At 43.0% G+C, this 24,415-nt stretch overlaps 1 protein-coding gene across 1 annotated transcript in view; it reads right to left on the reverse strand.

Annotated features, from left to right (window-relative positions):
* ADGRD2 (adhesion G protein-coupled receptor D2) overlaps window positions 1-24,415 on the reverse strand; it is a 170,831-nt gene that overhangs the window by 8,669 nt on the left and 137,747 nt on the right. Inside the window, exon 25 of the mRNA XM_083160480.1 lies at window positions 13,254-13,284. Coding sequence (XP_083016606.1) covers window positions 13,254-13,284 — 31 coding nt within the window. The remainder of the gene's footprint in view (window positions 1-13,253; window positions 13,285-24,415) is intronic.

The following is a 24,415-nucleotide window of genomic DNA, read 5'->3' on the forward strand; positions in this document are numbered from 1 at the left end:
GAGTACAACAAAATGTATATAGACTATTTAAAAGAAACGCGACCCACTTGTAGAAAATTTATTTTTTCCAACAATAGACAGTACAACCTAAAGAAACTATTGATAGGAGTAGAAAAGCATATTTGCACTTAAATATATGAGTGGGAGATTCCACATTGTTTAGCTCGAATAGTTGGCTAATAGATAGGTAGATAAGGTGTACACCGGCCCTTATTCTGGTTCAATCACAAAGGCAAATTCCTTCTCAAATGGACAAAACCATATGCACTGTGGGGAAGGGGGGCAGATGTAACTTGTGCAGAGACAATTACATTTGGGTGAGTTATTTTGTTTCTGTGCAGGGAAAATACTGACTGTTTTATTTTTACACTGCAATAAAGATCTCACTTTGAAGTAGAAGCTAATCTAATTGTCTCTGCACATGTTACATCTGCCCCCCGCCCCTGCAGTGCACATGGTTTTGTCCATTTGAGAAGGAATTTGACTTTGCCAGTAAACCAGAATAAGGCCACAGTACTGATCATACACAATGCTGTCTGATATAATTATATATTTAATTTTGTGCAAGAGATAAATAATCTGTGGTGTCTTGTATTTAAATGTCATACTTTGTTTTTATCAGCAAGCATGGCAGCAGAGGCATCACTGGGTGTGGTGACATTACTCACTACATGCTGGGGGGGGGGGGTAACTGCCTGAAAGGGTGCGCCATCTAATATAAAAGGGCGTGGCCTATTGGAATTTCTGTTGTGACACTCTGGAGGCGTGTTCAACATCCTCTTGACCATTCCTGGCAAACCTGAGGCTCTCCAGCTGTTGAGTGCTTCTACTTCCGGTTTGTGCGTTCCACCTGATCTTCCCGCCCTCTTACTTCGTGTTTTGGAGGGAGATAATACTGTATGTGTCCGTGATGAGAGGGGAGGATATCAGCACAACTAACATGATACACAATTGCATATAAAGATACCTTTATAGGAGTAGCCCAGGTGAGATTTATGTGAGTACGGTACGATCATTAAGTGCTCTGTGAAGGGAACATTTACTGATGTCATGAGGTGGGACCTAGGTTCTCACTTCTCTCTTTGGGGTTATTTTGGTTCACTCTTTCTGACACATTCCTTCTTAGATGGACAAAACCATGTGCACTGCAGGTGGGGCAGATGTTACTTGTGCAAAGAGAGTTAGATTTGGGTGGGGTTTTACTTTAAAGTGAGATCTATATTGCAGTGTAAAAATAAAGCAGTCCGTATTTTCCCTGCACAGAAACAAAATAACTCACCCAAATCTAACTCTCTGCACATTTTACATCTGCCCCCCTGCAGTGCATATGGTTTTGTCCATCTAAGAAGGAATTTGTCAGAAAGAGTGAACCAAAATAACCCCCTATGTGAGTGAGAGTACGCATTTCTGGGCTCTTCATATTTCAACTGAATTTATTAAAACCACAGATGTACTAGACAGTGGGTGAAATTTAATAGGATGAAAGATTCAGAAAGGGAGAGATTTGGGAAGAAATCTTTAGTTTTTTTTTAAAGGGGCAATCATTTACACTTCAAAATCAAACTGGTTTTGCAGTGTAAATGATTGCCGCTTTAAAAAAAAACCCTGAAGATTTCGTCCCAAATCTCTCACTTTCTGAATCTCTCATCCTATTAAATCTCACCCATAGTGTTTATCTTTATTCTCTTCAATACATATGAATTACAACGAGGAAGGGGACATCCCACTATAAAGAACCATTGGTGTATGAACAAGTTCCATCGCCATTTGCCTGATTTTCTTTTGGAGTGCTAACTCCAGTAGTTCTCTCCAGTATCCATCTGAATTCTGACCATTGGGATCCCACTCTCAGTCTTCTGACAAACCTGCTAGCCAGGATTTTAACTGCAACCCCTCATGAGCAGTGTTCCCTCTAAGCTGTGCGCACGTGCGCGCGCACACAGCTCGACGAGCGTGCGCACAGACATTACAACAGAGCGCACAAAGCAGCAGTGGTCCCTTTTTGCAGTTGTGGACTCAATTAATGTGTGTTTCACCCATTAACTACATTGTGTGCTGTGTTTTGAATGTTTAAATGTTTAATATAATTTTGAAGTAAAGTTAACACAAATGCTGAACGTAATTTTCCAGTTATATATGTGACGCACAAAAATTTTAATTTCCTTCCAAAGTTGCACAGCCAAAATCTTTTGCTGCACACAGCCTTCGTAAAATTAGAGGGAACATTGCTCATGAGCATGTTTTAATCCAAGAATGTTTTGGCAGTGATATTTCCTCATACTTAATTTACATAGGAGGAATGTAGACCTGTGGGTGCATAGGTCAAAGGTAGATTTCTAGCCCCATTTACAAATGGGTCTGTACACAATCCAATACACCCCCAACACAACACTACAATTTGTATCTAGGAACCTGCCCCGAACTGGCAGTATTTCTTCAAGAAGTAAATACTGTACATTGGGCACCGTTGCTACAGGGCAGATGTGTGTAATGTGCTGGCTACGCTCCCTAAACCCAAGATGTCATGATGTCACGCTAGGGAACCACTTGCACACCGCTATTTATGGCCTTGGCATTGTGGTTGACAGAATGTGACATCAATAATGCCAAATCTCTGTTGAGCTGGAATATTATACTATATAATATTTAATTGTAATAAGAAATTATGTAGAAATGAATCGTGATTTTTACACTCTTCCCAGTTCATACAAAAGAAGGTGCTGCTGGCATTTCCTCTATAAGAAAATATGTCTATCTTGAGTCTTGTTTGTCTTCTACCATTAATGTGCTGTAAAACAGAACCGGTAGCAGAAGGAAGACTTAGTGCACAATGCGATGAGCATCCTGCCAGAATAAAGACGAAACATATAAGGCCTGTGATTTCAGGATTCAATAGTTGTGTATGTTGACTTGCTTTTGTTTTAGCAGACGACATGTTCGAGGAAGCCGGGCTGTGAATAATGGGGAGCTGGGAGCAGGTGGAGAAGTGGCTCCTTTGTGGTAGAAGCACAATTACCTGTATGTTGATGGAACTCTGGGAAGTGTTTATCACCCCATGTGTGTGAGAAGAGGCCAGATATTTAAGCTTTCTTTTCAGCAAGAAGTGAATTGTTGATAATTAAATAAGGTATGTTGGGAAATATGGCTTCTTAATACATGTTGAGCGACCTCTTTTGTTCACACAGTGGCAGAACCATCATAATATTTGTCATGCAGAAGATGTAACACGGAATTTATTGGTCGTAAATAAAACTCATGATTTCATGCAGAATATTTTCACTGGCTGCAATCGATTTACAACGACCCACTGCAAAAAAGCACCATGCCCTGGGGTAACATTTTAACCCTTTGAGTGCAAACATCGGAGAGATGTGCAAATTATTCGCTAAAAATGACAATATCTCTGTGAAAGGTGCGCAAAATATCGGCTAAAAATGCCGGCGTCGCTCACATTTGTTATATAAATTCAAACAGGAAATGTGTATGTGTCCTATATAAGATAAACATTACTGGTCATTATGATAAATAAAAATGTTTGCTTGGCAATTTTCACACCAATTTTTTACAAATTTGCTCGGACGTCTAAGGGTTAAGGGGTGTACATATTTTTTTGACATACTGGGGGAAATTGACTAAGATGGGAGTTCTATTTCATGTGGGATGTTGCTATGGGCAACAAATCAGAATCAACTTATTTATTTATCACCTGATAGAAGATAATAGATAGTATTCTAAAGATCGTAAGCTTGCGAGCAGGGCCCTCCTCCCTCTTTTGCACGTTACCTATGTTCCAACTAGAGATGTGCAGACTCGTATTCCGGAGATCCGAGCCCCCACAGACGCCATCATTCCGAGCCCGGTTCCGAGCAGCGCTCGGAGATTTCCGCCTAACTCGGGTCTGTCCGCGTGGTCAGAACGTCATCTCCAAGCACCGGATTTCGCGAGGCTTTAAAAGCGGCTGCTGCGCCCGCCATCTTCACTCCAGTCAAGTAGTGGGTTGGGAGAGGGTGTGTTGGTGCTGCTGCTGGGGCTTAAACTTGAGCTTGACCTTGAACGCAATATTTTTTAATCGCTGGGGCTGTCTCTCAGTGCTGCTGTGTAGTCTAACTGTGTACTTGTAGTACTACTGTCTCCTCTGTGCGGTCTACCTCTGGTGTGCTGTGCTGTAATTATTTTAATCGCTGGGGCTGTCTCTCAGAGCTGTGTAGTAGTCTAACTGTGTACTTGTAGTACTACTGTCTCCTCTGTGCGGTCTACCTCTGGTGTGCTGTGCTGTAATTATTTTAATCGCTGGGGCTGTCTCTCAGTGCTGCTGTGTAGTAGTCTAACTGTGTACTTGTAGTACTACTGTCTCCTCTGTGCGGTCTACCTCTGGTGTGCTGTGCTGTAATTATTTTATTCGCTGGGGCTGTCACTCAGTGCTGCTGTGTAGTCTAACTGTGTACTTGTAGTACTACTGTCTCCTCTGTGCGGTCTACCTCTGGTGTGCTGTGCTGTAATTATTTTATTCGCTGGGGCTGTCACTCAGTGCTGCTGTGTAGTCTAACTGTGTACTTGTAGTACTAATGTCTCCTCTGTGCGGTCTACCTCTGGTGTGCTGTGCTGTAATTATTTTATTCGCTGGGGCTGTCACTCAGTGCTGCTGTGTAGTCTAACTGTGTACTTGTAGTACTACTGTCTCCTCTGTGCGGTCTACCTCTGGTGTGCTGTGCTGTAATTATTTTATTCGCTGGGGCTGTCTCCCTCAGGCCCTTATTCTGAATCGGACGGTACGGCCCGCGTGCGGCCGTACCGCCGATGTTTTTAGTCTGCACATGCGCAGAGGTCAATCTGCGCATGTGCAGCCCCATTCGCCGCAGACGTATTTCGTCCGCCGCAAAGGGGGCGTATAGGGGCGTGAGGGGCTTCATACCCTCATTTCCCTATGTATACGCCCCGCGTTTCATGGGCGTTCCCATGCAAACGCGGGGCGTATGCATGCTAATCAGGGTATGACGCCACTGATGGGGGCGGAAAGCTGACGTCGCCGGATGTCAGCTCTCAGCCCCCATACAAGCTATCACACGGACGATTGTCCGTGTGGTCTCAGCTTGCGGGAGCTGCTGTGGCGTGCGGCCCTGCCTTCGATGGTCGACGACCATCGAATGCAGGGGGCAGCTCCCACCATGGTGGAGGCGTACGCCCCACCATTTTTATGCGGATCGCCAGCCGTCCGTGTACGGACGGCCGTGGCGATCCGTCTCGTGGGCGGGGATTGGTTTGTGCGGCCGGAGCACCGTGTGCGGCTCCGGCCGCACCAACCAGAATAAGGGCCTCAGTGCTGCTGTGTACTCTGTTCTCCTCTCTGCTTAGGAGAACAGTCTGTGTACCTGTAGTACTATTGTCTCCTCTGTGCTGGGGCCAACCTCTGGTGCTGTGCTGTGCCTGTAATATTATATTAGATATTAATAATTAATTAATTATATATATATAGTCCACTGGTGCTGCCTGCACTGAATCTGCCAGTATTATTTAGTTACTCAGTCCACTGTTGCCACTGGCAGTGCTACTGCCTACCTAGTACATACTAGGCTGCTATATCTAATTTAATTAAAAAATACTTGTGCTGTGTGGGACTGTAAAAAATAATTCCATGCTGCTGGTGCACTGACGTGTGCCACTGAGTGCCACTGCCAAGCAGGACCTAATATAAAATTAATTATTATATAAATTCTGCTGGTGCACTGCATAAAGCTACTGGTGGTGTGTAATATAATAACTACCTTTTGTTGTGACCACTGGCAGTGCTACTGCCTGCCTGCCTACCTACTGTACCTAGTACCTATAAGTTTATTTTCTCTACCTACTTGGCTGCTATATTATTATTAATTAATTGAATTATATATAGTCCACTGGTGCTGCCTGCACTGAATACTGTGAATAGAGGTTGCCAGTATTATTTACTCAGTCCACTGTTGCCACTGGCAGTGTTACTGCCTACGTGTACCTACCTAGTAGTACAAGTACATACTAGGCTGCTATATCTAATTTAATTAAAAAAAATACTTATGCTGTGTGAGACTGTAAAAAATAATTCCATGCTGCTTGTGCACTGACGTGTGCCACTGAGTGCCACTGCCAAGCAGTACCTAATAATAAAATTAATTATTATAAATTCTGCTGGTGCACAATACTAGTATTGCTGACGTATCTACCTGTCTTGTGCCTAGTACTGTCTTATCTACCTGTCTGGTGCCTAGTACTGCCATATCTACCGTCTGGTCTGGGGCTCACTGCCTAATACTGGCGTATCTACCTGTCTGGTCTGGGGCTCACTGCCTAATACTGCCGTGTCTACCTGTCTGGTCTGGGGCTCACAGCCTAATACTGCCATATCTACCTGTCTGGTCTGGGGCTCACTGCCTAATACTGCCGTATCTACCGTCTGTTTTGGGGCTCACTGCCTAATACTGGCATATCTACTTGTCTGGTCTGGGGCTCACTGCCTAATACTGCCGTATCTACCGTCGGGTCTGGGGCTCACTGCCTAATACTGCCGTATCTACCGTCTGGTCTGTGGCCCACTGCCTAATACTGCCATATCTACCTGTCTGGTGTGGGGCCCACTGCCTAATACTGCCGTATCTACCTCTGCAGTGTCACTCTTACATGAGCCACATGTTTGTGCTGCACACTTGTGTGGCTTAGCATAGTTATCCAGCTACCTCGTGCAACCTTTTGTCCTAAAAACAATATTGTGAGGTGTTCAGAATAGACTGGAAATGAGTGGAAATTAATGTTATTGAGGTTAGTATAGCGTAGGAGCAAAAAAAATAAAATAAAAATTTTGGGATTAAAAAATCCAAACACAAAACACTTAGGAGGTGTTTTGCCAAAACCCATTAGAACCCAAAACCTCAAGGTAATCAGAACCCAAAACCCAAAAAGTGGCCGGTGCATATCCCTAGTTCCAACGGCATAACAAAAAACAATGACCTCAGGATCACAAACTGCAGTGATCAGAAAGAATTGAATACAAAAAGCAAAAGAGAAGACTAATATCAGTATACCTTGCATATCTTCTCATCAGGTATAACTAGAATATTTGGGGTTTTGAAGGTGTTCAGAAAGGACTTCCCCCATTCTCTGCCTCATCCTGGCCTTTACTTACTGTTCTGAAAGAAAGGAACCCCTTTAGTTCCCCTCTCCATTGAACAGAATTTAAATTTAGAACCCTAGGATGCTAATTTGCATGCAGAGGAGGAACCCAACTCAATGAAGTAACCACGACCCACCAGGGACGTGCAGTGAGGTAAATGGCTCAGGATTCCCTGGAAAGTACCAGAGCCAGATTTGCACCCAATTTATGAGCCATGGGGTACATGCCGGCATTAAACAGTGCAGAAGTATAAACTGCTGGAGATTTGCTAAGTTTTAATAAGAGATGTGCAGAAAAGGTAGCCAGGTGAGGCACTGCCTCACCTGCCATAGCCTTTTTACTCCAGAGTTTTGACTATAAAAATTATTAGAATAATAGAAATAAGATTTTTTTATATATATATATATTCTTTGTATTTTTGACATACTTTATAAACTCAAAACTCCGGCATATACGTTTGTATGACAGGCTGTGCCTCACCTGCCTCACACCACCGCACACCGCAAGCATTGAAGCAGGTGCACCGGGCCTAAAGACCCCATCCACTACAGCGAGGCATCGCATGCCGTACCTCGCACATGATACCCCGCCATCTCACGCGGCAGCTCCGGGCAGCAGGAACAATTTCCTGGTTGTGGGATCGGTATATGCTGATGCTGAAATCAGGGGAAAGGGGCTGGGCACCACAGTGAGGGAGATGCAGGGACTTCCCCTGCTGCTGCCCTCTGATGTTAGCCCTCCTGAGTCCTGACCCCACTGCCACTGCTGGTCTCATCCCTCCCTCCCCTCTGCAGCATCACACATCATTCCCTGCCTGAGCACAGACCCACAGTTGTGGGTAAGTGGCATTATCTGGGACATGGCCACAACCCCACTCTCAGAAAAAAAATACATACAAGATCCTAAGTCGCAAGGCCGCACACTACACAGGGGACCACCATTTGCCAGGAGGACATTTTTGGAGGGGGCGTGATCAATTACTTACTGTACCTGGCTCTGACAATCGGGATTCTTCTTCTAGGTGGTGCCATCTTGCCAATGATATACAGAAGATGGTGCATGTGCAACAGAGAGACTTTGTTTGCACAGTGCGCTGTCATGTTCCCAAAGATGGCACTGAAAAGATGGCACTGTGGAGGCAGTGCGCTTGCCGGAGCCAGTAAGTATATTTGAGGGGTGAAGGGAGGGGGGTTGGGTAAATAGTACCTGATCATATAGTATGTTCCCATCTTAAAAGTACACAAACCATAACATCCTATGATTGCAATACATTCTATAACTTTTAGACTACCGGTCGGGGACCCAGAGAAAGGTCGCCCTGTGGAGGTGTGTACGGAGGAGGACGGAGGGGGAGAAGGAAGGGAGGACCTGGCGGCACAGCTACTGGCCGCACAGCGACCACTCCTCACCCGGCCAGGACGAGCGCACCGCCACGGGCCGGCATGAGGACCACCTCCATTCAGGGGGTGCCTGGAGGAGACGGTAGAGGATGCGGCACTGGACCCGGCCGCCGGCGCGACACCAGCGGCGCACAACCCGGCCCCGGGACGACACCAGAGGCTCAGGACCCAGCCGCTGGCTCAATCCTCAGCATGACCACTAAGGCGGCAGCAACCCCCACGGCACCCGGACGTGACAGAGAGAAGAGACCAGGCCCGCAGGCCTCAGCCGCTGACCCCCGCATCAGCACTGGCAGGAGCTTTCCATTCTGTGATTCTGATTCTGATAACCCTCCCAGTTCTGCCATAGCTGAATATAACATAACACCCAACTTTTGATTCCCCTGCACAGTAATGCTAAATTTGCCTGAACAGTAAAAAAAAAAAATCACCATACAGTATGTTTATGAATACATTGCTTTTCTTCATGCAGGTGACAGATCCACTTCTAAATCTCAGCACATTAGGTGACATCTAAACCAATTATGTAGTGTATTGACATTTCGCCCGGAAAGTGTTGACTGAAACACTACTTGTGTGGAAAAATGACTTGCATTTAATAACCATACTTACAGTATGTACAATTTCTATTGGAATTACTTAATATAAAACTTTAATTAACATAATAATACAATTCCGATTTCGATTATGATTGACACATTTAAAAACATTTTCTATTCAGGGTGGAAATTTATCAGGTTAAGTAAGGAGTAGCGAGTAGTGTATGAGATGTGATTTGTCTTTTGTTCTATCTGTGATATTTAAGAGAATAAAATATTTCTCTCTGCATGTGTACTTGCTTGCCATGAATAGATAAAAAAAATACGAAATATTCAATATATCCACCTCTTCAACAGGCCTGTAAATTATTCTTTTGATGTTATATTTTTCATGTTCGCATTCTAGACATTATTTTGGTCAGCAATGAATTTGCTTTTGTTTTGTACTGTAATGTTAATTAGAAATGCTTAAACTACAGTAGTTAAGGTATATTTTCAGAAATGTGAAGATGTCCGTACACCTTAAGATTATTTGCATGACCATCTACCTAGTTGCAGTGGCGTAACTATAGCCACAAAGCCCCCGCAGTGGTGGGGAGGCACTGAGAAGGTGTGGGCGCTGGCTCGGGGCTATAGTTAGCCGCTGCCATCTGCCCCTGCCACCGGCGATTCTGTTTTGCGGGTCTCGGCTCCTGCTGCTTATAAAAAAAGTGACTTTTGGAAAATGGCTGCCCCCATACGAAAGACAGTTTTTGAGGATGCTAGAGGAGGCGGCGGCCTCCTCTAGCAACCTTTAAAACGGTCTGCAGTATGAAGGCAGCCCTTTTCTGAATGTCACTTTTTTTATAAGCAGTAAAACCGGGAGAGCCGGGGCTCGCAAGACAAATGAGGCAGGAGGTATCGGCCGCACGGGGGGGGGTTTAACCCTATGGGGGGGGGGGTTGTTAACACTACTGGGGTGGTTTGTTAAACGTACGGGGGGTCATTGTTAACCCTACTGTGGAGAGTGTGGGGGGGGGGGGGGGGCTTGCGAAATTTTCGGCAGGGGGGTCACATAATTAATAGTTGTGCCACTGCCTAGCTGGCTAATGGTAAAGAAAGTCTTGTAATGTATAGGGACAAAAACCAATGGACCATTTGCTCCCAAAAATTATCATTCAGGATAATTTTCAACGCAATTTAACCAAAATGTCTAAATGACCATTCCTGTCTATGTTGCAATGTTTGGGAGACAATAATCGGAATTCTCTCAAACGAGCAACTAGTTGGATAGTTGAGCAGATTAAATATTGTATGTACAAAAGACAATAAAAAAATGTATATTGATTTTATATTGTGTGTTATATGTATTATTGTGTGTGTATATATTTGAATGAATTCATTCTATATAAAATCATGTTTAAATTAGAAAGGAAAATAAAATTATTATGAAATAAGCCATAAAATTGTTCAATTATTTATTTGAAAGAACAGCGTTCTCTGAAAAGAGTTATTTACAAGGTTTGCGAGTCCTGAGTGAATAAACTCTTTAATATAGTACAATTTAAATCTTAATGTGTATGGAAAGTTGTAAGGCCCCCATACACTAGTACAATATGGCCTTTTCCCATACGAATGCGTCCCATTGGTTGATAACTCATGTGAAAGTTGTAATATTGTATGACGTTTACTTCCGATTCCGATCTTCAGTCTTGTGCACATCGGAGATTGTCAAGGCGGCCACAAGAATACATTGTATCCCAGGGCAGTGAATGGGATCACATACAACACATTGTATGCAAAAGGATCACATATGAGCCTGCGATACCTCGCTCTAGCTCCTTTAGAGACATAGAGGTTTATTTACTAGGAGGTTTATTTCAAAAAGTTTTCAAAAAGTTTCTCAAAGAGTCCAAGACAATTCTAATGTACGGCATGGTTTTCAACAAAGAAAGGAAATATGATTAAGAATTGAAAGATAATGAAGCAAATATGTTATTAGCAACACAGACCTCCAACCTCATATCTCTCTACACTATCTCCCACCCTTTCTACTCCTGCTCCGACCACCACCTTTCCTCTATCCTGGTCACTGCCTCTAATCCAAAATTTCTCCCATTGTTATATTGACTCTGGAACTCACTCCCTCACCTAATTAAACTTTAAACCAGGGATTTTTGACAACAATTAGTTCTTGGGTAAACCCCCACAGCTAATTGAATATCCCCAAAAGGTGAGGTGGCACGAGGCTGTTTGTATAGTCACAATAGCATTCTGTTTACAATCAGACTTGTGACCTTTACTCTGTATGGAAAACTAATAGCACCAGGTGTAAATAATTAGGCAGGTACTACTGTATATTATTAGACGCATGTCCATTGATCATGTATGTAAGGATACCACTCTTCGCTGGGGTGGTGGTTACCCCAGTGTTGCCGACTCTCCCGGAATATCCGTGAGACTCCCGGAAATGTGGGTAATCTCACGGACTCCCGGGAAGAGCACCCCTTTCTCCCGGAGCAGCGCTTCCCCCTGCCGCAATGGCTACTGCGCATGCGCAAGATAACCACAATGACGCCGCCAACGCAATGACGCGTGATGCAGCGTCATCACATTGGCGGCGTCATCGCCGTTATCTTGCGCAGGCAGTGAGGACAGAGGAGAGGTGGCTGCAGGCGAAAGTGTCGGCTGCGGGAGACAGGTTACTGGTCGTCGAGCGGTAAGTATCTGTGACCTGATCTCTCCCCGCATATTTTTCTGCAAAGCCCCCCTCCTCTGCACAAGGTCTGGCTGATCAAATGGAGGTTAAATGTCACGGCTGGAAAAGATAAACTACATGCCACCCACCACAACTTCAGATTGGTTGATGCATTAGCCTTTTATCATATAGGATTGCTCATGTGAAGTATTATATAATGTAAAAATATGACAATACACGTTACTATGTAGCCTTATAGGATAATATGCCTGTAGTACATCAACTGTGATTGTTTTATTTATTTTAGGTAGCCACCTAACTGTTATATAACTTGTAATAAATATTTGTATTTCACTATTATTAGTATTTTCTTTGTTTTATATATGTGAATATATCCATGGTGCCCCATTACCAGTAATTAGCGCAGTGTTTCCTTTTTTAAATTGCAGTACTAAGCTCCAAAGTTCAATGATTATTATGTAATCTGTGCCTCTATGATGTCACTGGTTCCCGGCCTCCTTAGCCCTGTCCAATCCCAAAACAATTTATATTTTTATAGAAGAAGTAATTGACAGCTCCCCTGGCGACGCAAGGCCCGCCCCCTGGTGACACAAGGCCCGCCCCCTGCCTTTTACTTTTCTCCCTGAAATGATTTTTCAAAAGTAGGCAACCCTGGGTTACCCTTGGTGAAATTCAAAAAACTTGGGCAGCCAAGACTATATCAAAACTGTTAGCTAGACATTCCGGTGTCCCCCAGCCTGGGGTACTTGCTCACACAGAGCCTTATCTGGTAGGGTTTCCTCGGAGGTCTGTTATACAGGATCCATTGAGAAACTGCTCTACTTATATAAATCTGGCTGGCAGACCCAGTCTTGGTGTCACAAAGTCAGAGGGTTGGGTCAGATGCTATGTCAGCCAGTATAGTGCTGGGGGGAACCCATTGTACAGGCTCTGGGAGGTGTAACCTAATTATATTCCAGATTACCTGTTGACCTACTGTAGATAAGACTGATAGACTAATGAGGGTGAGAGGGAGATTGCTGCTATGTCAGGGAGTCTCCTGCAGAATGCAGGAGGGGAGGTAACTATGATGTAACAGTGTAATGTGGGCTAGGTGACATGAGGGAGATTGCTAGACTAATAAGGGAGAGAGGGAGATTGCTGCTATGTCAGGAAGTCTCCTGCAGAATGCAGGAGGGTAGGTAACTATGGATGTATGTTTTATTGTTCTTATTTTTTATACAGTTTTTTCCTTACCAATTTGCACTTTACTTTTTCGCACTCCTGCTATCATCCTAACCTTTATTGCATTTTATCATCATGTTTATCAGTATAATTAATTGCATTCCTTTCTCCTTTAACAAATTACTGTGAAAATATCTTGCAATAAAATGTCAGAACGAGAAGCTGAGAGTGCTCACAGATTCATTTGTTAGTGTTTTGCATGGTACTTTGCAATGAAAATAACATTGTCCAGATTCAAAAGAAACAGACAGTACCTGATGTTTTGAAAGACGTGAGTTCTACAGCCTGCGAGAGAAGCAAAAAGAAAAACACATTTCAATAGTCAACACGGAATAAATAAATAAAAAGAATACAAAAAGAATCCTGCTTTCTTGTAAAGAGAGAAACGCCATACAATTTTAATCCACAGTTCTTGCTGAAGTACATTACATAGGTTTTATTTTCAGGTGGATATAGACTCAAACAAAAAAATAAAACCACATGTTAATATAGAAAACATTTATTCAACCTTTAGAAGAATTAGACATTTAATATAATACAGATTTCCATCTTTTAGGTCTTCAGTGTTAACTATTACTAAGGATGGTCTTCTCTACACGAAGCAAGCTGCTCTACAGTGGTAAATATCCCTCTAGTCATGTGAGCCCCAGTAAAATGTTGGGGGCGGGACCATGCTTGGGAGAGAGGCTGTGCTGTCATCTCTCTCCCCACTGCCCGTTCCCTGCAACGGGGAGTGGGGAGCGGAACGCGACACATCCAGCAGACCCGGAACCGGGAAAAAGTAAAGCCCCCCCATCTCGTCGCCACTACCTAGGGGTGGCTCTTGTTTAAAGGCAGAACTTAGATGCTTGTGTTGGCACAGTCAGTTTGACATGTACTAGTAATTGCAAAATATTTCCGCTGTACCATATGCCATATTGAATGGAGTGTAAATGGGCAGGACATGCACACACTTCCATTCTACCCTGTTCTACTTAGTAAATAATGTCTTCTATTAGGATGACTTACTCCTGGTACTTTTGGGAGCGGGATGAACAAATCATTAAACAAACTAACGACTATACTGCGCCCAAGGTGACGGGTTCTTTTGTAATATGATTTTTTTTTTTTTGCAAATGTGAAGCACCTGGAATCATTTTTCTGAAGATAAGAAAAGCCATTTATCTGACATTTTCCTCCTACATCTTGGACAGCCGATTATCACATCCCCACAAACTCGATGGGAACAGCTGCTTGGCAGAAAGCAGTGCTCTGATGCAGTGGCATAGCTAGAAATTTTTCTCCCCCTGCCAAAAAAAATTCTGGTGCCCCTCCTCCCCCAAGAAGGGGCGAGGCGATGGACTTCGCGACCTGCTCATTACATATGCACGGGGCGGGGACCTACTCATTCAATATGCACTGCGCTGGTTCTCTGCTCATTTGATATGCACAGAGTGGGACCAGTGAGATCAGCGCTCACTGCTGCCTGGGGCACCTGTTAGTTCAGTCAGCAGCACCCAGGACAGACCCCGCTGGCGGCACTCCCCCCAAGCCGCCATGGGGTCTGCCACATATGTATCTATGCCACTGCTCTGACAAAGCAATCAGGACCAGCGAAGGCTATGCTGGATACAACTATCCTCGTAGGTAAACACACATTTTGAAAGGGGTTCCTGAGGACACTTGGATTGCTTAGTCTTGACAATACGTTGGGTAGCGCTGTGAAACGCTGCATTTAGTTAAATAGACCATTGAAATATATCTTGACAACCATATCTTGTTTTATAACACTAAAATAAATACAGAAATATACAATTTGATGGCAAATGAGAACCACTTGGTACATCCGTTCTGCCCTTTTTCATTTATATATTGGGCAATTCTATTTGTTTCTTTGGTCTCTCTAAAAATATTCTTACGCCTATCCCACACGTATTCAAATTGTGTTTAGGTGCAACCGAGGGCCATGGAACAGAATACAACAATATAGAATCTTACAACTGCGACATCACAATGGTTAACATCACAACTGATAACTACTGTATGGCAACCAAAGAGCATATCCTTATATCACTCAGTCCATGTTATAAGGTATATATGCAACAAAAGCATATCATAAAGCTTATATTTACCGTAATCTGCACAGTATATACTGCAGATAGATAGATAGATAGAATTGGAAATGATAGATACTGTACACCTCCTAGTGCAATAAATTATAAAAACCACCGGTGTGTGCAAAAGCAAATAAGTGGACCTGGACCAAACAGAACATTTTGCTAGCTTAATTTAAATCTTTAATTATCCATTAGAATTCTCAAACCAGGTGGAATATTGCACGCCGCCAGTGGGGATTCCATCTGTCATTAGTCCAACGTTGGAATCCCGACTGGCAGGACTCAGACAATGGGGCGAGTGCTTCGCCCGCCACCTATTCTATTGTCCCTCAATGGGGGTCGTTGACCCTCACGTGGGAGACTAGCCTGTCCCAACTGTCAGGGATTTAACAGATGGGATTCCAACGTCAGTGCAATGACTGTCAGAATCCCGACTGTTGAGAGGTCATCCGGCACCCCTCAAACCATATGGAATTTTTCAAATGTTCTTAATATGCATCCATTCATATATAATATATAATATTAGAAATCCAATTCAGCCGGCACTCTTAGTAGACTCCAAATAGCAATGTGCCCCGGTGCCAGAAAACACAATGAATAGATTCCAAATCCAGACTGGACAAAAACGGCACTCAGAGTCGGTCAATTCTAATAAAGAGATGTATTGGGTAATTCAGGGTGGGTAATGTTTCGGGGGACAAACCCCATCCTCAGACCCCTTCCTACAGCCGTCTGGGTCTGAGGACGGGGTTTGTTCCCCAAAACATTACCCACCCTGTATTACCCAATACATCTCTTTATTTGAATTGACCGACTCTGAGGAATCTAATATAAATATTATATATTTATTTATACACACACACACACACACACATGATCCAGGAGGGTCTGGCACTCCACTTAAATCTGGATGAAGGAGGGTGCCCGTATAGGGGAACACATACACAATACTGGTATACGGTAGTAGGTCCGCTTGAAGTGGTAATTTATTAAAGTATTATAGCACCATTTTAATACAGATTTGTATTGTCATCAGACTAAAACAAACAAAAACACCTCACCCTAAATACCCTTCTGGATGGACTTAAATGAGATTACTCCCACCAGCCTCATCACTCCCACAGAAGACATCATCAGGCATCGCAAGCCAGCATGCGGCCTAGTGACCCCAGTTATTTTTTTTGTCCACTGTATTTTTGGAGCCAGGACCAGGCCAGGAGCTTGGGCTGGTTTCAGAAATACAGAAGGACCCCAGTTATTTTGTCCCCTGTATTCCTGGAACCAGCACTGGCTAAAGAGCCCATGGCTGTTTATATTCATGGGGAGGGAACCCACGCTATTTAAAAAAAAAATGATTACATTTTTTTTTTTTTTTACACAGAATCACACATACACAAATACAAATGACTTCACCATCGGAATATACTGTAGGAATCCTGAATACTCGGCAGCTACAATTTCTGAGTTCTCAGGCCTAAGAAAATGTCCACTCCCGTTCATGCAGCTTGATCGGCCAGCTTAGTCAATTTCCCCCTCAGAGTGCATTAGTGGAGTGAAGAAGGTGAATGGTTGTGGGTGAGGGTTTTGTAAGTGAGTGTCTTGAGTGTAAGTTTTTGTGGGCCCAGTTGAAAGTCTTGAGGATTCTCTGAATTTAGCTGGTTTCATGTATTGCTTGTGCATAGATTGAGAGAGATTGGCTTGACCCAGAACAGAGGCGTGGAATCTAACAAATCAGGAGTATTCACCAGGAACCCCTGCAAGGGGGTATGACCTTTTGCAGTACCTGAAGTGCAATCTGTGGCCCTCTGCCTGGCTCTCTATTTGGGCTGGTACTGAGGTGATCTATAAAAGCTATGCAAGTCCTAAAAAGTATGGCTGTTGAAGTATAATCAGAGCATGGGTGATAAAGGCTGAAGAATTACCAGAATGACCGGATTGGAGCCGAAGACTTGAAGAAATATAGATCCATAGGAGAAACCGAAATGTCCGAACTGGAGCTGAAGGCAAATAAATCCAGAGTAGAAACCGGATTGCCGGTAGAAGCTGGAAACTTAAGAAAAATAATTCCAGAGGAGTAACCAGACTAAGTGGACTGGAGCGGAAGACTGAAGAAGTAATTTCAGAGAAGTAAATGGATTGAACCGACGGGAGCTGAAGACTGAAGAAATACTTTCAGCTAAGGACACCATTTCTTTCGCGTGAGGTATGCAAGGTTTGTTTTACTTACTACACTTCACGCTCAATTGAATTCTCCTCAGTGTGTTTTATGTAGAGATGTGCAGGTTCTGACTTACTCTGATTTCAAAGCAGGACCATATTGGCTATCCCAAATCACATGACAGTTGTTGACAGTTGATAGCCAATAAGTTCCTGCTTTGAAATCAGAGTAAATCAGAGCCTGCACATCTCTAGTTTTATGTAAAATGCTTTACAGTAAGCATTCCTACAACTTCAGCAGATGGGTGCAAGATCCAACATAACAAATAAATGCATTTATTCCATGCACTCAGTTTGAGAACGCATACAGTATGTCAGATTTAATTTAAACTCTGCTTAATTACCAATATCTTCCCATAATTCTGCACACACAAATGCCAGAAACTAATACAACTTTTTTGCTGAAAAACCAAGTGCTCTTTAGAATGTTCCAGTTAAAAGCAGCAACAGAATAAAACCATTAATTAGCCCAGTGATTTTTCAACCTTTTTACCTTGCAGCACACTAATTAAGATTTTATTTCTCTTCTTGCAAGATCAATAAAGATATAAAAAAAAAAAAAAAAAAAATTGCCAAGGCACACCATGAGATCCCCACAGGGCAAAACACATTGGCCCCCACAGGAAAAACAAACAAACCTATTGGCCCATATAAAAAAACAATCGCACTGGTCCCCACAGGTAACAAAAATAAAATACATTGTCTCTTTACATGAAAAGAAGAGACCGGTAAATAACAGTTGATCTGGTGGTGGCTGTAAACCGGTTTAGGTATCTCTAGATCTGGCGGCACACTTGAGAACAGCTCAAGGCGCATTTGTGTACCACGGCACAGTGGTTGAAAACACTGAATTAGCCGAAGCGCGTCGCACTGGTTTCAGACAATGTTCAGACAATGTTTTCAGGATGATTATGTCATGCTAGATAGAAATTTCATGTTCTCTCACCTGCTTTTGTCAAATTCAAAAGTACTCCAGTGCCTCACTGTACTAGTTCCAGGTTATGAAAGGAACAATTATGGTGACATTTGAAGTGTGTCAATGTGTATACACAGATAAAGCAATATGAATAAGTGCATTCTCCAGAGAACAAAAGCGAACTAATATTGCTTATGTAAAGTGTGACGAAGAAAGTGTAATAGCATTAGTACGCTCTTGCAAAAAAAATACTTTTTTTTATAATAACTAGGTGGCCCGTGTGAAAATTTTGCATGCAAATAAAATACGAATCATTTGATAGCGTGTTGGTGGTTTGTAGTAGGAGAGAAGAAGAACTGCTTCATTGGTAGCGAATTGGAGTAGCTGAGCCAAACTGATCATCTTAAGGGGACTACACACAGGGAGATGCTGAAACTTTCAGCGGAGAATTTAATCTTTAAAATGATATCTAATTTATTGACTTTGGTTAAGTATGAAGGGAGAAAAAGGGATTGTCATTTTTCGCAAGACCACCTAGTCATTTTTATTTATTTTTCCTTAAATCCATACCTCAGGAGGATCCCTTCCCCTCTTATTATAGAAGAGGGGTCCTTGCATCTGGGGAATCTGTCTGTGGAGACAGGGAAGGACACATCAGGGCCTGTGTACGGAGACCTCTGCTGCGACCCCCAATGCTGTCTGCACCTGAGGTCCGGAAGGTAAGCAGCCTTTCTTCCCACTGTATGCCTCAACTCTTAGTCCCAAGCCGCGGTTTGTAAGCAGGGATGTGGCGCAGGCAGCCAGTTCTTGAGTAAGTTATGCTAAAGATTGTGAAATCTAAAACGGTTTTTAAATGTTATTATGGTTCTATTGTTTCCTCATGTTATGTAATGCAAAACAAACAGTACAATGTGTAAATTAACAATTTGTCAGAAGGGGAGAATGTAAGCTTTCAAATGGTACCGCATTTATCGATTTTGGTTAAGTATTAATGAAGAAGTAGCTGGGCGGGCTCTGTTGTAGGTGTCAGGTGGGGAGGACAGCAACTGCACAGCGGTCTTGTAACACCAATGGTGGCAATGTAACAGTGCTGGTTGTCTTATACTGCTTTCACATTGCAGAAATGGGTAATGACACGGTATTCTTAAATGGGACTTTAAAACGGGTCTGAGCCTTGAGACCTTTCACATTGCAGGTGAAAACCATTTTAAAAATCATTTAATACCATTCAAACATTTAACCCGTTTAACCCCCAAGGGACACGTTTCAAGCCATTGAAATAGAGCTGTTCAAACTGCCAAAAAAAGGCTTTAAAACGTGTAGGACTCTGCTTTTTAACCGTGTTGAAATACCGGTTATCTTTAACCGGAAAATCAACTTTGGCACTTTCACATTGCAGCCTTAAACGTTTTAAAATGGAAAAAAACGGCAATATACCGTTTTAAAAGTGCGATGTGAAAGGGGTATTATTAGCGCCTGGAATCCAACATGTTTTCCATACACTGATGGGATAAAGTTAGGGTGGCCAATCCTGGGATAGGGATCGGCGGGATACCGGGATTTGGCCCTACCGCCAGGATTTGAATCCAGGGATTGGAGCTCCCAATCCTGCATCTGAAAGACCAGCTCAGATGCTGCCCTGCTCCTCCCAAACCCCAGCGCGCTGTTCTGTGGCTGCGAGAAGTGTGACCTGATATAAGAGGTCGCGCTGTGCAGCCCGTCTGCTGCTCTGCACCTAGAGTGAAGCCCGCTGAAGGCATTTGTTCCTGGGGTTCGCACATGTGCAACACCACACCATCGGGCAGGGGAGCGAATTTAGACCTGAGGGATCTGCTCTGAATCACCTGCCTAGTTACATAACAATGTAAATATGATGCAAAAGAGGCCCAATACAAAAAGAGTTGCAGAGAACCCCCCCCCCCCCCGGTTCAGTAAGCTCCCCTGTATGGTTCAAAATATACAGGTTCCCCTGTATTTAGAGAAGCAGCATCAAGCTCTGTAACCAGTTCTGGTTCCAAAATTAAAGAGGAAAAAAATGAAGAAGTTCCACAAACTTTGAAACCAGCAGACCCTCATTTGCTGACAGCTGGCCACACTCTGACGTGCTTTGCTTCACCGGCATGAGCAGATGTAGCGGCTGCAGACCCTCCATGATTGCGGCCTGGTAAGGTCTCGATTACAGGAATGGAAAGCCCCTTCTTCCATCGAATGGAGCCGCCCGCTGCCAGACTATCCCTTCCATGGTGGAGAGCACCCGCAACCCCCCCCCCCCTCCTGACCTGAAAATTGCCTCTGTTACTTCAGAGGAGGATTGTGGCTGCTTTTGGGCCCTGGGACCTGGGTGCTGCTAGTGGAGTCCCGGTGGCCGTCATATTAGATTTGTATATCTAAGGTGAGTATTATTGTGGCTGACTACCAAGTGAAGAGTACTCTCTTGTTATCTATCTCTCTATAATACAGAACCAGTTATCTAGTATAATTTGTGCTTATAACTGCACTGGAGAGTTTTTACCTTTGTGATATTTAACCGTTGTTCTCTTTTTTATTTGACCTGTTTTTTCATCTGTAACTTTACATGCATAGTCTTCCCTACTTTTGCTGCAACTCTGACATCTAGTGGATTGTCTGTGTTATTACTGTAAGCTCTGTGGGCTGAATCACACACTATGTTTACTTGACCCCAATTCAGAGTTCATCTTTAGATTTTTGTTTTCGATGTAACCACTTTTCAATGTTTTACTGACTCCAGTATCTCCTAAAGCTATTGTTTCAAGTGACTTCACTCACATTTGGCTCCAAAAAGAGTCTAGGTTGCCAAATCTTCTCCACCTGTACATTTTTTGGTAACTTTTCTAAGGCTGACAATAGGGATGCCAATCCCGGGGCATTTTTGCAATCCCGGTATTGAAAAATGCCTAATCCCGGGATTCCCGAGATACCTGGGATTGAGTTTATCAATATAATGATGAACTTTAATCTGCCTCTGTCCCCCCCAAACCCAGTGTCACTTACCCATCCATTGGTGCGGGAGCCAGATGTCGGTGGTCAGGAGTCCGGCGGCGGTGGTCAGGAGGTGGGCAGCTGTGCAGAGCTGGGTGGCAGTGGTCAGGACTAGGACAGTGGTTCAAAAGCCAGGTGGCAGTGGTTGGGAGGCAGTCAGTGGTGGGCAGTGATGAGATCGGGCATTGGGCAGTGGTCTGGCGGGTCAGCGCGGAGCAGCATTCATTTACTGAGACATCTATATCTACTGTTCTTCCCCCACAGACACACCATTCTGGCTCACGTTTTTTATGGGACGTGAACATTCTAGACAGTCTTGTTACTTTGTGTTCTATCCACACTACACTTTCTACATTTAAGACGGATATAACGTCGGATCTATTTAAGCTTTGGGAGCTGATATCTGTGAGTTTGGCAATAGCACGAACCACTTACAGACTAAAATGGAAGAATTTGTAGCTTCCCACTTTATTTCAGCGCATAATGCTCTTCAAGACGATATGGTCTTTAGCAAAGATAAAGTCACTGATCTGGAAGATCACTCTAAAAGAAATAATTTGACAAATTAGAGCATTAAGGATTCTGTTATGAATGCTAAGCATTATGACTATGCTACATACCTTTTCCAGAAAGGTCTACCTACAGCCTCAACTGCAGACCTTACTGATGCAAAATATATGGGACTTATCTACTAAGCCAATTGTGGTGAGAAATGGAGCCTACACTGTGATGCATTCACCTGATGATGGTAGGCTATCCTGAAATAAATAATAGGGCTCGTAAGTTGCTACTCCACTAGCCTCCTCACCTATACCAATCCCAGTGGAATGGACATCTGTGCAGAAGTACTGTACCATGTTTTTCAGGAACTTTGTTTTAGTCTCTGGACTATTTTATTGTATTTTTTTTTTATTTGCAATGTTTGGTTTGTGCCTTTTACAGTAATTCCACACTAATTGGTACACTACTGTTCAAAAGTTTGGGGTAACTTAGATATTTCCTTGTTTTTGACAGAAAAACGAGAGAGGTTCATGGTACCCACAGGGTGACATTGATGGTTGTAGGTGGTTCAGAGGACCATGGCACCAATCAGCGAAGCTTTCAGGTTTCCCAGGATGCACGGCTCCTCTCCCATATAACCCCGTCTTCATGCCTAGCTCATCAGTTTTTTTGTTGGTGCCAGCAGAAAGCTGGTGCACCGTTATTTTCAGCAGGGATTGCCTCGGGCACTTGGTTTATCTACGCACTACGGGTGTTCCAGCATCTCCCGGTTACCGCATAGGCAGTGGGGGGCATGTACATCACTTATGGAGAAGCTAAGCTGCCATACATTGTGCAGGAGAGAAGTGTGAGCTCTCCCCTCAACTTTGCACTCTCCACCCACCTATCCGAACAAGACAATGTGGCCTTTGGATGGTATGGCGGAACAGTCGCCAAAAAAGAGTGTCTGTCCTGGGACAGCTGCACAGTTGGGCTTATGACATGGTGCTTTAGTGCTCTTAGCCCCTTACAATTCCCCAACTTGCTAGATAGAAGGTAAGGAGGTAGAGGAACAAAGGAACAACCCTTTTTGTCAAGGTTCTTTACAGTAGCCCAACTTATATTGATTTTATTTTATATATAAAACTTAAAGCTAAAATATATATAGCATAATTCAAAGAAAATAAAAAAATAACAACCTTGGCATATGACGAAATTTAGTGTCTACAATGTCATTTTCCAGGAATTACAATTACATTGATTGTCGCATAATCTACGACAGTTTGACTTTGTAAATAGTTCTCTTACATGATCTATTGTATCTTTTTCAGATATATAGAGGTGATTATAATTCATCAAGGGCATCGGATGATAATAATGATTAATTGTTGCAGTAACAAAAACAGTGTTTTTGAACTAATCCTGGAACTACAAAATATTCAGACATCTTATCAGTACCGTTATTCTGTTGCTCACTGTACGTACTCGATAAGTGCCATATGTTTAAGCAAATTCTAAGCCACAATAGAATGAATAAATACTTATTCTAATTATTGAAATGAACCCTATAAACATTAAATGTTAGTCAATGTCTATGAGGTAGGCCTTACAAAACTGCTATTGATATTTTCAAGGCTTTTTACTTCCTGACTTGTATACTTATATTCAGTGCTGTAGTTTGATGGGGGAAAAAAATTCAACAGCAGAATAATGACAGTATAAGGAGACTGAGTAAGGCAGGATAATAGGTTCTTCACTGCATCAGCTTGTTTGGAGTGAATGGCAGCATGGCAAGAGGTCATTAATCTTAATAAAATATCGTTCTCATATTCTATTGCCACTAACTAGCATATGCCCAGCTTAGAGAACAGAAAGCATTGTTATGGTAGAAATATATTCTCGTGTTCATTCATTAAACAATGGGTATTTTATTTTGTGTTTGTCAATTTTCTGAACAGCTCCGAAACCAGGAGATCATGTCCAAGAGGACTTCATGTGTGAAGCGTTGACGTTGATGAAGGACAATGAAACATTATAATTGGTTAAGAGTTTACAACATTGTATAGCTCTAGGGGGAGGAAGATATAATAATGACAAGCTCTCGGCAATCACTGAGGAGCCCATTTATTAAAAATCACATTGGTATTACTAGGTTATAATAAGCCCACATTTGAAATTGCGATTTATCTTTAAATCGCAAGAATGTACCATTATTCACGTGCCCGGACAGGGATTGCGAAAAATCCCTTTCCCTGCGAATCTATCTCCCTGCTCTACCCTGTGACTATCGCAAATGTTATCTCCGAGATGTTACTGCACATGTGCTGTTATTAGCATAACAGCACATGTGCATAGCATTACTGCCTCACAGCACTGAGGTCATGGGATCGATTCCCATCATGGCCCTAACTGTGCAGAGTTTGTATATTCTCCCCGTACTTGTGTGGGTTTGATGTAAATGTTCAAAAATTCTCTCTGTAAAGCGCTGTGGAATATTTGTGCGCTTTATAACTAACTGGTAATAAATAGATAAATTATAATGTGACCTAGCAACCCTCCTTTCACTTTGCAGTTACACTGTATGTCCTGCCATGTCTGTTCCTTGCAGGAGTTGTGGCAGCCAATGGTAGGAGGGGTCCAGGTGAATTTATTAGTTTAATTTATAGATTTAAAAAAAATAAATAATAATTAACAGAATTACAGGTCA

The sequence above is a fragment of the Crinia signifera genome, chromosome 9, assembly GCF_055691185.1.
Source record: "Crinia signifera chromosome 9, ASM5569118v1, whole genome shotgun sequence".
NCBI classification, from domain to species: Eukaryota; Metazoa; Chordata; class Amphibia; order Anura; family Myobatrachidae; genus Crinia; species Crinia signifera.